At 39.3% G+C, this 12,013-nt stretch overlaps 1 protein-coding gene across 1 annotated transcript; it reads right to left on the bottom strand.

Moving 5' to 3' along the window:
• Positions 1-1,413: 1,413 nt before the first annotated feature.
• LOC131457322 (extracellular calcium-sensing receptor-like) lies at positions 1,414-10,518 on the bottom strand. Its single transcript, XM_058626295.1, has 10 exons — positions 10,470-10,518; positions 10,098-10,234; positions 9,722-10,016; positions 9,475-9,561; positions 9,057-9,326; positions 8,723-8,929; positions 8,367-8,642; positions 6,518-6,745; positions 6,284-6,407; positions 1,414-6,216 (listed from the first exon to the last, which is right to left on the bottom strand). Exons 2-10 carry the CDS (start codon positions 10,205-10,207, stop codon positions 5,306-5,308), a joined length of 2,508 nt encoding a protein of 835 aa, XP_058482278.1. The 5' UTR covers positions 10,208-10,234; positions 10,470-10,518; the 3' UTR covers positions 1,414-5,305.
• Positions 10,519-12,013: the final 1,495 nt, after the last annotated feature.

Below are 12,013 nucleotides of genomic sequence, written 5' to 3'. Positions count from 1 at the left end.
TGTATTGTGCATGCTCTTTTGGATTTTGGAAGTACATTTTACTGATTTGTTGCAATGTATGGTATGTCTCTAGGGTTGTGAGGACAACAATTTATATATCATGTTATATATTTACCATCAAACTTCTTCCTTAATCACATACCACATCACATATCCTAGAAAAGTCAGATGCAAACCAGTTGTGTGAATATCTGCACAGTAACAGCCTGTTTGTCTACATTAACATTCTATTACAGAGACTGGAAACGATTCTTGGGATCGGTTGTACTGCCCTCTGCTGGTTCAAATCATCCTTCTCTGATAGATTCCAGTTTGCTCATGTTAATGTATGCCTCATTGCACAAAAAAGTTAATTGTGGAATTCCACAGGGCTCAATGGTTGGGCCTATACTTTTTTTTTTTTTTACCCTATACATGTTTAATGTAGGCAACATTATTAGAAAGCACAACATACACTTCCATTGTTATGCAGATGACACACAGCTATATTATCAAAGAGGCCAGATGAAACAAATCAGGTTGTTAAACTCCAGGAATGTCTTATTGACATTAAGTCATGGATGGACCTGTAACTTTCTACTTTTAAAGTCAGACAAAACTGAGGTCATTATACATGGCCTTAAACACCTTAGAGAAATACGTTTCTGACCACATTGTTATTTGAGATCGAGATATTTTTGAGCAGGACATGTCATTTGATTGAACCACAAAACACATTTCTAGAACAGCCTTCTTCCACCTGCGGAACATTATGAAAATGTTTTCCTTTAAGGATACTGAAAAACTAGTTAATGTATCTAGATTGGATTACTGCAACTCCATACTATCGGGATGTTCAAATAACTTTGTCAAAACCCTCCAGTTAATTCAAAATGTTGCAGCACGAGTTCTGCCAGGAACTAGAAAGAGAGACCGTATCACTCCAGTGTTAGCCTCTCTACAATGGCTCCCTGTACAGTTTAGAATTCAATTTAAAAATCCTTTTCCTCACCTACAAATCACTTAATGATCAGGCCCCATCAAACTTTAAAAAAATAGTTTTACCTTATCATTTTTATACCATCACTTCAGTCCCAAAATGCAAGCACTAGGCTCCTCTCCTGTGGAACCAGCTCCCAGTGTCAGTTCAGGAGGAGGACACTCTCTCTGTATTTAAAGTTAGACTTAAAAATGTAGTTTTTGATCAAATTTATAGTTAGAGCTGGCAAAGGGAAACCCAAACCATCTCTTAGTTATGCTGCTATAGGGTTAGACTGCTAGTGGAAATCCTGTGGTTATTAACCTTGTTCTTTCCCTCCCCAAGTTTGTGCCCGTTGTCCTCTCACTCACCCTCTGTTCTCATCTTGGATCATCCGGATTCAGTTTGAGGCTATTATTATTATTATTATTATTATTATTATTATTATTATTATTATTATTATTAGTAGTAGTAGTAGTAGTAGTAGTAGTAGTAGTAGTAGCAGTATTGTCATCATTACTATGCTACAATTAAAATTGTTATCAGTACAATTTTGTACAAATTTGTGTTTGATTTGATAACATTGATGTCATCGTAAAGATATTATTATGTAAGTGGATTGTTGCATATTATGTAAGTGGATTGTTGGATACTAATACATATTAATGCCATATATTAGTGGCTTGGTTGATTATGTCTCTGTTTCTCTTATTATATCTAATGTTTACAACGTCTTCTCTGTTTTTTGGTGTAACGTTACGGCGCAACTACAATGCTGGCAATTGATTTTGAGTTCCGTGTGGACAGAGATATTTCCTGAAATGATGCCGTCTTTACTGGGATATTTTTAAAAACGGCAAAGACAAAGCCTCGCCTCCATCATGGCGAACAAGCTACACTTATTACAATTACTGTCATCCTAAAAGAGGCAGAGGAGTGACTAAACATTTGGCAAACAACACGAGAGAGCAGGAGAAGCCATCGCTGTTAAGCTAACTTGTTAAGCTAGGAAAACCACCGTATGTGAATCTACATGAAAGATAGAGAGTTGTCGCCATAAGAGGGTGAAAGTTTAAATCAATTTACAAAACGAGTGCTTGTTCAGTGAATTGATCATAACAGTAAATAATCGCAGAGACAGTCTGACAGTAGAGAGCAGTAGAAACACACAGCGTAACACCAATGGAAACAGGAAGTGACAATACATTCCATATATTCAAAGTTTCATTCAATATATTCTGACTTTCATTCCATATACTCAGAATTTCATTCAATATATTCAACTTTCATTCAATATATTCAACGGTCCAAAAGGCAGGATTCTCTGGTTGCCTTAAACATACCAGTATGATTTGGCACCAGATCCAGACTGCTAAGAGAGAGAGAAAGAATCTCCATGCTGTCTTACTTGAGTTGGCCAATGCTTTTGGATCAGTCCCACACAGTTTCCTCTGGGCATCCTTCGACTTCTTCCACATAGCAACCATCACAAACCCAGTTAAATCCTATTTCCAAGATCTACAGCTTCGTTTCACTTCACCAGACTTTACCACCGCATGGCATCGCCTGGAAATCAGCATAATGGTAGGATGTACCATATCCCCTCTAGCGTTCACCATGACGAAAGTGGTTGGTGGCGATCATCTGACTCCTGGCGTCCGCCTGCCACCTATCAGAGCTTATATGGATGACATGTCAACCGCACCATGTACCAGGTGCCTTCTGGGGAAGCTTCCAGAGAACATCAATGGAGCCAAAATGAAATTCAAGTCATCCAAATCAAGAAGCATCTACATAGTTAAAGGCAAACTGACAGAGCAACAGTTCTATATCAAACAAGAGCCTATACCAATAGTGTCTGAAAAAACAATCCAAAGTCTTGGAAGGTGGTTCAAGTCAAAGTTCAAGGACTCTGATCAGATACACAAGCTGTGGCAAGGACTCAACAAATACCTGAAGACCATCGACCATGCTGCCTAGCAAGCTTAAGATCAGGTGCCTGCAGTTTGGGTTATTACCTCGCATCATGTGGCCGCTAACCATGTATGACATCACCCTTACAGGAGTTGAGAAGATGGAGAGGATTGTCAGCTCCTACGTGAGTGATTTAGGTGCGCCTTGATGTCTGAGCAGCATAGCCCTTTATGGCCATGGACTACTCGAACTACCTCTCTCTAGCCTCACAGAGGCGTTCAAGTTCACAAAAGTAAGGCTTCACATGACCCTGGCTGAATCAAAGGACACTTTGATTCAGGCAGCTGCTCCTAACCTGTCCACAGGAAGGAAATGGATGACATCGTGGGCAAGGTCCAACATGGTAGAGAAGGCCTTGGGCTTGGCAAGAGACGACCCTGCTGGAATAAAGCAGCTCCACAAGAATGAAGGAAGATGGTTTTTGCTGAAATCCGTCGGCAGGGTCCAGCAGATGCGCCAAGGCTGCGTCACAGGCCAAACAGGGCCAGTGGATGAGATGGGATAGTGTGGAGAAATGGAAGATCACCTGGAAGGACATTAGGGAGATGGAGGCGAGTGAGATTAGTTTCCAAATTTGCACCACCTACGATGTCTTACCATCAAAATCTCAACCAGTGGCTGGGCAAAGATCCATCTTGTCCTCTCTGCTCAACACCAGCAACACTCCGGCACATCCTCACAGGGTGCAAAGTCAGCCTCTCTCAAGGACGATACACCTGGAGGCACAATCAAGTCCTCAAATGGTTGGGAGTTAGCCTGAAAAGCAAGCGAATGACCACCAGTGCCTTGCCACCCAGAAGAACCAAAAGGGGGAACAAAGACAGTGCAAGCACCAACCAAAGACCAGGAGGGGAAAGCTAGATGAACCACAGATGCTAGTGGATCTGGGCCAATGACTAACGATTCCACCAGAGATTGCAATCATAAACCTGAGGCCTGACCTGGTCCTGTGGTCCAACTCGCACTCCCGAGCATACTTGATTGAACTCACGTTCCTTAGGAGGATGCTGTGCAGGAAGCCTTCGATAGCAAAAAACTGCACTATACAGATCCTACAACGGAGGCAGAACAGTGAGGCTGGGCCGTGAAGGTCTGCCCTGTGGAAGCTGTCTCACACTTATTTTCTTTTACCTGGAGTTGTTCCAATTCGATACCAAATCAGTGAGTACGGGAGCCCAGGCACCATTTACCAGTTAGCGTTGTTAGCTGCATCAGTCGAACTGGAGGGGTCAGTTTATTAATTGAAAAGAGCAGCACTACAAATAATCATTGTACCTGTGTACTACGTATGTGTACCTCTGTTTTTAAAGTTAAGCATTACTTTAGAGACTAATTTTAACAACTGGGAGTCACGCGCGTCTTTTCCCGGTCAGTCGTCACAGAAACAAGAAGCTCTGCCAGTGCTGCAGCATTTGGACCAGAGTGAAAACAAATGTGTATACGAGCTGAGAAACAAAACGACATATCACTGTATACCACCAGTATGTGCAAAAACACTCACTGTGGCTGCTGCACCCAGGCAGTTTTTAAATTAATTGTTAATTATCCCAAGATTTATGCTAACTTACTTTTCAGTTGTGTCTGACTATCAAACTAAACAATAAAATAAAGTATTAGTATTTTTTCATGTTTTACAAATTGTTTAGCCTGAATTTTTTGGACCTTTTGGTTTCACCTTTTTTTTTGCTCTTGATGTGAAGCTTATTTTAGTAGTATTTATCAATGACTTATATTGGTTTATAAAAGAGTTAACGGTCAGGAAAACCAGCTGAGTGAAGAAGTTTTTGTGTTTGTTACTGGTTAGTTGAATCAATGTTAAAATGATAAAGTGATGGCTTTGTGGCATTAAAGTAAGTTTTTCAAAGATTTGTGTGTGTTTTTCAGGTTAGTTTTTCCCCAAAATGTGATGCTCTTTTCTCACAAATGTCAGAATGATTATTCAAGATTTTCCACCAAGCCTAGTAACATTAGGTGTCCAAAGGCAGGGTGCAGAGTGTGTCAGTAGTCAGTTTAAAGATTGTTCACATCATCGATCTTAAGTTTTATATTCTCAAAATGAACGAATGAATGAATGAATGAATGAATGAATGAATGAATGAATGAATTGTCATTGTTTTGTTTTTTTCAAGATTAAATTTTAAATATTCCTGATATGCCTTTGAAAGTTGTTATGGATGTTACCAACCTGTTATGTTTGTATACAGCAATTTACATTACATTCAGTGGTCTCAAAATGCACTAAAGAGATACATCAGGCTTGAAAATGTACACACACTCCAACCCCCAAGGGTCAGGGACCCTCCCACCAGTCTCCTGAAATCCTGTGGGAAACTGTGGAAATAATATAAATAAAATGTTGTTGCTATTCTGTTTTCATGACTCAGTGCCTCGACCCATGATGGCTTTCTTTGTGTTTCTCTCTGGTCTCAACAGGATTATATAACATTTGGGTCCAAACAGTGCCACCAAGAGCCCAAAACTGGAAGCTAGTATGGCAAATACCTCCACTGCATCTGCATATTTGCCTGGTGAGCTGATATAAGCAGGGACAAAGGCCACCCACACTGCACAGAAGATCAGCATGCTGAAAGTGATGAGTTTGGCCTCATTGAAACTGTCTGGAAGATTCCTTGCTAGAAAAGCTAACAGAAAACTGAGGACGGCCAGTAAACCAATATAACCAAGTAAAACTGCAAAACCAACTGTGGACCCAACTACACACTCATAAACTATCTTGTCACTGTGATACTGGGTGTTTTTATGAGGCACTGGTGAAGCAGAGACAAGCCAGGCAGTGCAGATTGCTGCTTGAACAGAAGTCAGAACCAGAACTGTCCCTCTCTGCTGCACAGCACCAAACCACTTCAGACTGGACTCCCCTCCTGGTTTGGAGGCCCTGAACACAGCTAGAACCACTATGGTTTTCACCAGGATACATGAGACACAAAGCACAAAGCTGATGCCAAATGCTGCATGTCTTAGTTGGCAAGTCCATAATCTGGGTCGTCCAATGAAGAGCAATGAACACAAGAAACACAATTTGAGTGAAACCAAGAGTAGAAAACTGAGTTCTGAATTGTTGGCACGAACTATAGGTGTGCTCTGATGATGGATGAAGATGCCAAGAACAACAACACAGACAAATGTGCCCAACAGTGAGGTGGTTGTCAAGCAGATACCCAGAGGCTCATGATAGGAGAGGAACTCTGTTTTCTTAGGAACACAGTGGTCACGCTGGGGGCTGGACCAGAAATCTTCTGGACAACTGGTGCACTCCATGGCGTCTGTGAAACGAGGGAAAGTGATGAGATACATGTTTAACATCTGTGGTGTTTAAAACTTTACACTCACCAGTCGTATTGCTGATCTTTCCCTCAGAACAAGGGACACAGTCAAAACAACACTCAGGTTCCCCCTTCTTTTTGGCCATGCGGGTACCTGGAGGACAGCTCTCACTGCACACTGACCGAGGAGCCTGTGTGGAACAGTGTTTCCCATTAACGAGACAGTGGAGAAATGTGTTCCACTATTCTATAATGACTTGTCCACAGGCAAAGTAATAGTAGTCTAGAAATCAGAAGTTACCTGTTTGGATTCAAAGTTCCAGAAGATTTTGTCTTCATCCAGTGTGAGTTCTTCACCTTTTAAGGCTGACCTCTTAACCTCACCCACTCTCTGAACTTTAGTTCCTCCATCAGGGAGCCACACCCAGTTCATGGTGTCATATATTGGTATGGCATCACCATTCACATCAAATGACACTTGATCACCAAATGTTGTGGTGAAGATGATTTTCTCCAAGTAATACACAAGCTTTGGATATTAAAATTAGACAGAAAACATTTAATTGAATTACTGCCCAGCTGTTGTTTGCCTCAGCTGACAGATTAAAAAACCTCCCAACATGACTCAATACCACAACTCCATGTTTTTTTGTCTTTTTTACTGCAGTGTTATTGTGCAATATGTTGTTATTTTAAAGTGAAATCGATATTTTGTATTTTAACTTAATTACCTTCGTCAAATGCATACGTCGATAGTGACTGAATGACTTTGGGGTTAAATGAATGTATGTTGGATCTTGTTAATGTATATATTTATTACTTATCAATTTATGAGTCTGCATCCTGACAGTGCACCTGAATTTTGTTGTTCATTCTTACAATGACGATAAATATTTATCTATCCATCCATCTAGATTCACAGTTTTCTCTAATAACATGGCCATGTGGACTATCAAATAGATGAAAAATATATTTTCTGAGACAACTTAGACATGGCAGTTAGTCAGTGTGTGTGAGTGCAGAATTTTAAAAGATCAACTTGAGGTTTTCTCAAAATAATGTATTATCATAATTGTATCAATTAGTGAGAGTTTGTGTTGTGTTTTAAATGCAAAGAAAATCCAATTCTCTAAAACATTTTCATGAAACCCAGCACAAGATTATTTAAAGGCTACATGTACCCACAGCTATTCATTAGGTTTGAAATGTACATACAAGTAGAGCTGCAACTAACAATTATTTTCATAATCGTTTAATCTGTCGATTATTTTCTCAATGAATCGTTTGGTCCATTAAATATCAGAAAACCTTAAAAAATGTTGATCGCTGTTCGTCGAACCTGGAAATGATGATTTTCCTAAAATGTCTTGTTTTGTCCACAAACAAAAATGATTAACTTATTAACTTGATTAACTATATATATATATATCCATCATCTTATGTGAATCATAACTAAAATATTTTTGGCAGTGAGTCACTTAAGTGAACTTTATATTCAAGACAGAATTCCATGTAAAGCCCAATAATCTTGTACTAGGTTTGTATTCTCACAATGACCACAGGCAAGGAGTGGTCTTAAGCTCTGTGTGCAGCAATGTCAGGACAACCTCATAACTTGCCATGGCATGAAAAGCTCATGTCCATTTTGCCACTGGATGGATTATCAAATTTACTGAGGAGATGGGTTCATAAAAGACTTGTCACTAGTCAGGAGGAATGGTGATGGATTTTGAGAAAGGGGGCTGAAAAACTATTTTCGAAAGACATGATATGAACCAAAATGGCTGTGAATGCTGATATACATTTTAATTTGTTGTTTTAGTTTGTTTTGTTATTCCGCATTCTGTCTTGTCTTTGGCTGAATAGAACAACAGTGAAAGTATTTACTTTTGGTAATTCCTCAGGAATATTGCAGGAATATACATACGTATTACATCTTTGTCATTTCCAATGTAGCAAGTCACATCACATTAACTTATCAACTTACTCTTTGACCTGACATTAGAATCCACTTTCACCCAACTATATTTAGAAAATTAGATGCTTTTATTTATTAATTTATGGTTACATTAAATCCATACACTATTAAACTCTAAAACAAATACAAAGTATATGTAAAATTAAGAGTTGGGCATAAACTGATATCTAACCTGCCAAGGCTCCAGTCTTTGTAAAGGAGCACAGGTGTTGTTGCTGAAAGGTCCTCTCCCTGGCTCACACTGCAGCATTTCATCAAGAGCATATGCCAGAGCGTACACAGCCTTATACACATTATACTCTGGTCTGAGGTCTGAAACATCAAAGAACTCATTCTCCAAATTCTCTATAACTTCCTGTCCAGTGCATAATTTTCCTCCAGCTTCCACCCAACCTGCTGGAGGTTGTGCAAATCTACACTGAAATGTGTGTTCCCAAAACTGATTAACCTGGAAAATATTAAGGATATGATAATTTGTTGGTATTATTCTTGTTAATATCAAATCTGATAAAAACGTTTACTTCTCACCATGCTGTTTCCATCTGTGTTGTTGTGACGTAGGTCAGGATGTATTTGTAACAGGAAGTCCCTGAGTCCTGGTATTTCTCCTCGACGGATGGATATGCCCAGTGTTCCACCCAGGTACAGCATGAGGTGAGGAGTCTGGAGCACAGCAGCTGCTGACCAGGCTTCACTGGCCATCCACTGCAGGCCTGTCACATTCTGCCTCACCACCTGTACATGCAATTTAATTTGTTTTATACATTATTACAGGCTAATATAATTTGTCTGTACTCTAAATCCTGAGTAGCACCTTTAAAAAACTAACATGTTTTGGTAACATATCTCTTTCAGGACTGACCTCTTTCATGAGGTTAATCATGTGACTCTCATGTGCAAACACAATCACCACTCGAGCTGTAGATTTCCTCATCACATCCACTATTCTCCTGAGTTCAGCAGGGTCGTCACCCCAGGGCAAAATCTCTGTGTAAGCCAGACAACCTCCACCAGCTGGACCCAGATCAGAGTGAAAGGATCGGGCAGCGTGGACTCCATAATCATCATCACTGATGAGCAGACCTGCCCAAGTCCAACCAAAGTGTTTTAGAATCTGAATCATAGCATTCACCTATGTAGACACAAAGCACAGGGATTAGTGCACAGGCTGGAATCATCTTTCACTAGAAATCATGCTAAACAGGTTCATGTTTAATCACTATCTTTAGGTATATCTGACACCCCACAACTCTGTAAATTCAAAAAACATAACATTTCACCTGAAAAGCATCACTTGGGATCGTTCTAAAGAAAGATGGGAACTTTTGTCTGTCACTCAGGCAGGAACATGTGGCAAAATAACTCACCTGCAAAAAAAATCAGATCACATATTCTAAAAACAGTCATCTGTTGACTCTAAACTTTTTAATGTCGAGTATTTCATGTTTACAACATACTTTAAATTTGCATTATTATTAAATGGAAACAATGGAGACAATGATTGACTTGAGAGGCAAGTAAACTTACCAGAGGGACTCTGTACAAACCTATCACTGTGGATATGGCAATAGAACGTGTGGACGAAGAATCACCCACAATCCCTAGGACTGGAGGAGTTCCTACACAGTTCTCCTCTAATGTAACTTGCTCTTCCTGACCACTCACTAAGTTTAGTGCTGCACGAAATCCAATTCCTAGCTGGATGCAGTTATCATACAGACTGTATCCCAGAGTCACATTTGGCAGCAGGTTGGAGTTTCTGTTGATCTCATCAATAGCAAAGGCCATGGTCTGAGCCTGTCTGAATCCTATAATATCAAAACTAACAGAAACAAAGTTTAATATTTCAAATCCATTATACAGTAACAGTGCAAAGCTACACATTTCACAACTACAGACTCACCCATAGCAGTGAGGCTGCTGTGGCTCAGAAGTAAAAGACAGGTCAGGATCAGCAGAAAAGAAGTGTATTTCAAAAAGTCCACCTAGAATCACATCTCCAGTTTTGTGCATCCCATTTAGATGAAACTGTCTCTGTAACTGACAAGAGGAGGAATAAAGAGAGGAGGACACAGCAGAGGAAAAGCAGCAGTCCAACATTAGCAAGAGGAGGCTGGTGTCTAAAAATACTCTCATGACTTTGCTCTGGGTCATCCCTTTACTAAGTTCTTCAGTTCCACCTCTACACCACCCATTTTATTGTATTGTACTATCGGGGCAGAATAAGAAGCTGTGGGGGCAGGTCTAAACTATGTGTGTGTGCATGTGTGTATACCTTTGATAATGACCTGACAGAGATCACAGACAGCACTGCAACAAGAGAAGTTCAACCTGTTGACATGAAACTGAGCTATAAGTTAAACCTGGTTTTGTGGATCACTCCCTCTATCAGTTATCACATGCATTTTAGTGATGTTTTGCAATGTCAGTTGTGAGGTGGGGCCTCCATGGATCTTACTTCTTTTTCCAGTACATCCCACAGACACTTGGTCAGATTTAGATCTGAATAACTGGAGGCCATATTATTACAATTTATTACCGAGGCTGGGACATGTTATTGGGATCAAAGGAACTGCCTTAAATTGGTTTAAAATTTCCTTACCCACTGTCAGATTTCTTTATTTGTCATCGTAGGTGAGAACAACGGAATAAGGTTCACACAGTAGCGGGCATCTCCACATTTAAATATTAATTCGAAATATTTAAATTTATTATCTAGTGCACTTGAATGACAACATTTAAAATGAAATGTGATATGTGTATTATGACCAATACTGCACAGATATATACTCTAGCAGTTATACTGACAGTCTCACTGTATGTATTTTGGTGCTCAAAATGGCACAAGAATGCCATTAGTCAGGACACAGCTGCAGCTGGTGTTAGGGCAGATTGACCTTCCTGAGATTCTGTAGTCTTTCTGTCCTCCTGACCAGGCCATTGTTGTTTCCATGTGAGGTCCTGAGAAATGTGTACGCTCAGAAATTTGTACAATGACACGCTCTCCATTTCCCCATTTATGTCCAATATTGGTGATCAGTCTTTTTCTTTCACATGTGTGATAAAAGAGTATCAGCCAGAATGAAAGGAAAAGAAGAAGATCTCGATCTAGATTTATCCTCAATTATTACAATGAAACACTTTAAATAAGGTTATAATGTTAAAAGTTTTACAGAAAAATACTGCTATTCTACTGATTTTTCCTAATTATTTTTCACAATCAAACACCTTTAATAAAGTTACAATGTTAAAAGTTCTGCTATGACTGCCAGACAATTAAAGTAGGGTGGGGAACTTAATTAGAAATGAAATACACACGATTTCACGATTTATTAACAACCATGAGGAGTTTTCTGTTTGCTATTTTGGGGTGTGGCTCAATTCAATACATATACACACACACACACACATATATATACACATACATATACACACACACACACATATATATACATACATATACACACACACACATACATATATATATATATATATATATACACACACATACATATACATATATACACACACACACACACACATATATACATACATATACATATATATACATACATATACACATACATATATACACATACACATACACATATATACACATACATACATACATACATGTGTATATATATATATACACATACATACATACACACACACACACACACACTCAAAAACACATATATATATTTATAAAAAAATTGCCTACCTTTCCCTCTGACAAGCATCACCTTGCCTTTGTAGGGGGTTAGTACTCTTATGTTGCCTTGTGTAGTTGAAATAATGGCGCCATACAGCCACTGT

Source organism: Solea solea, chromosome 3 (genome assembly GCF_958295425.1).
Source record: "Solea solea chromosome 3, fSolSol10.1, whole genome shotgun sequence".
Classification (NCBI taxonomy): domain Eukaryota; kingdom Metazoa; phylum Chordata; class Actinopteri; order Pleuronectiformes; family Soleidae; genus Solea; species Solea solea.
The sequence above is the reverse complement of the archived record's forward strand: the minus strand, read 5'-3'. Positions and strand labels throughout refer to the sequence as shown.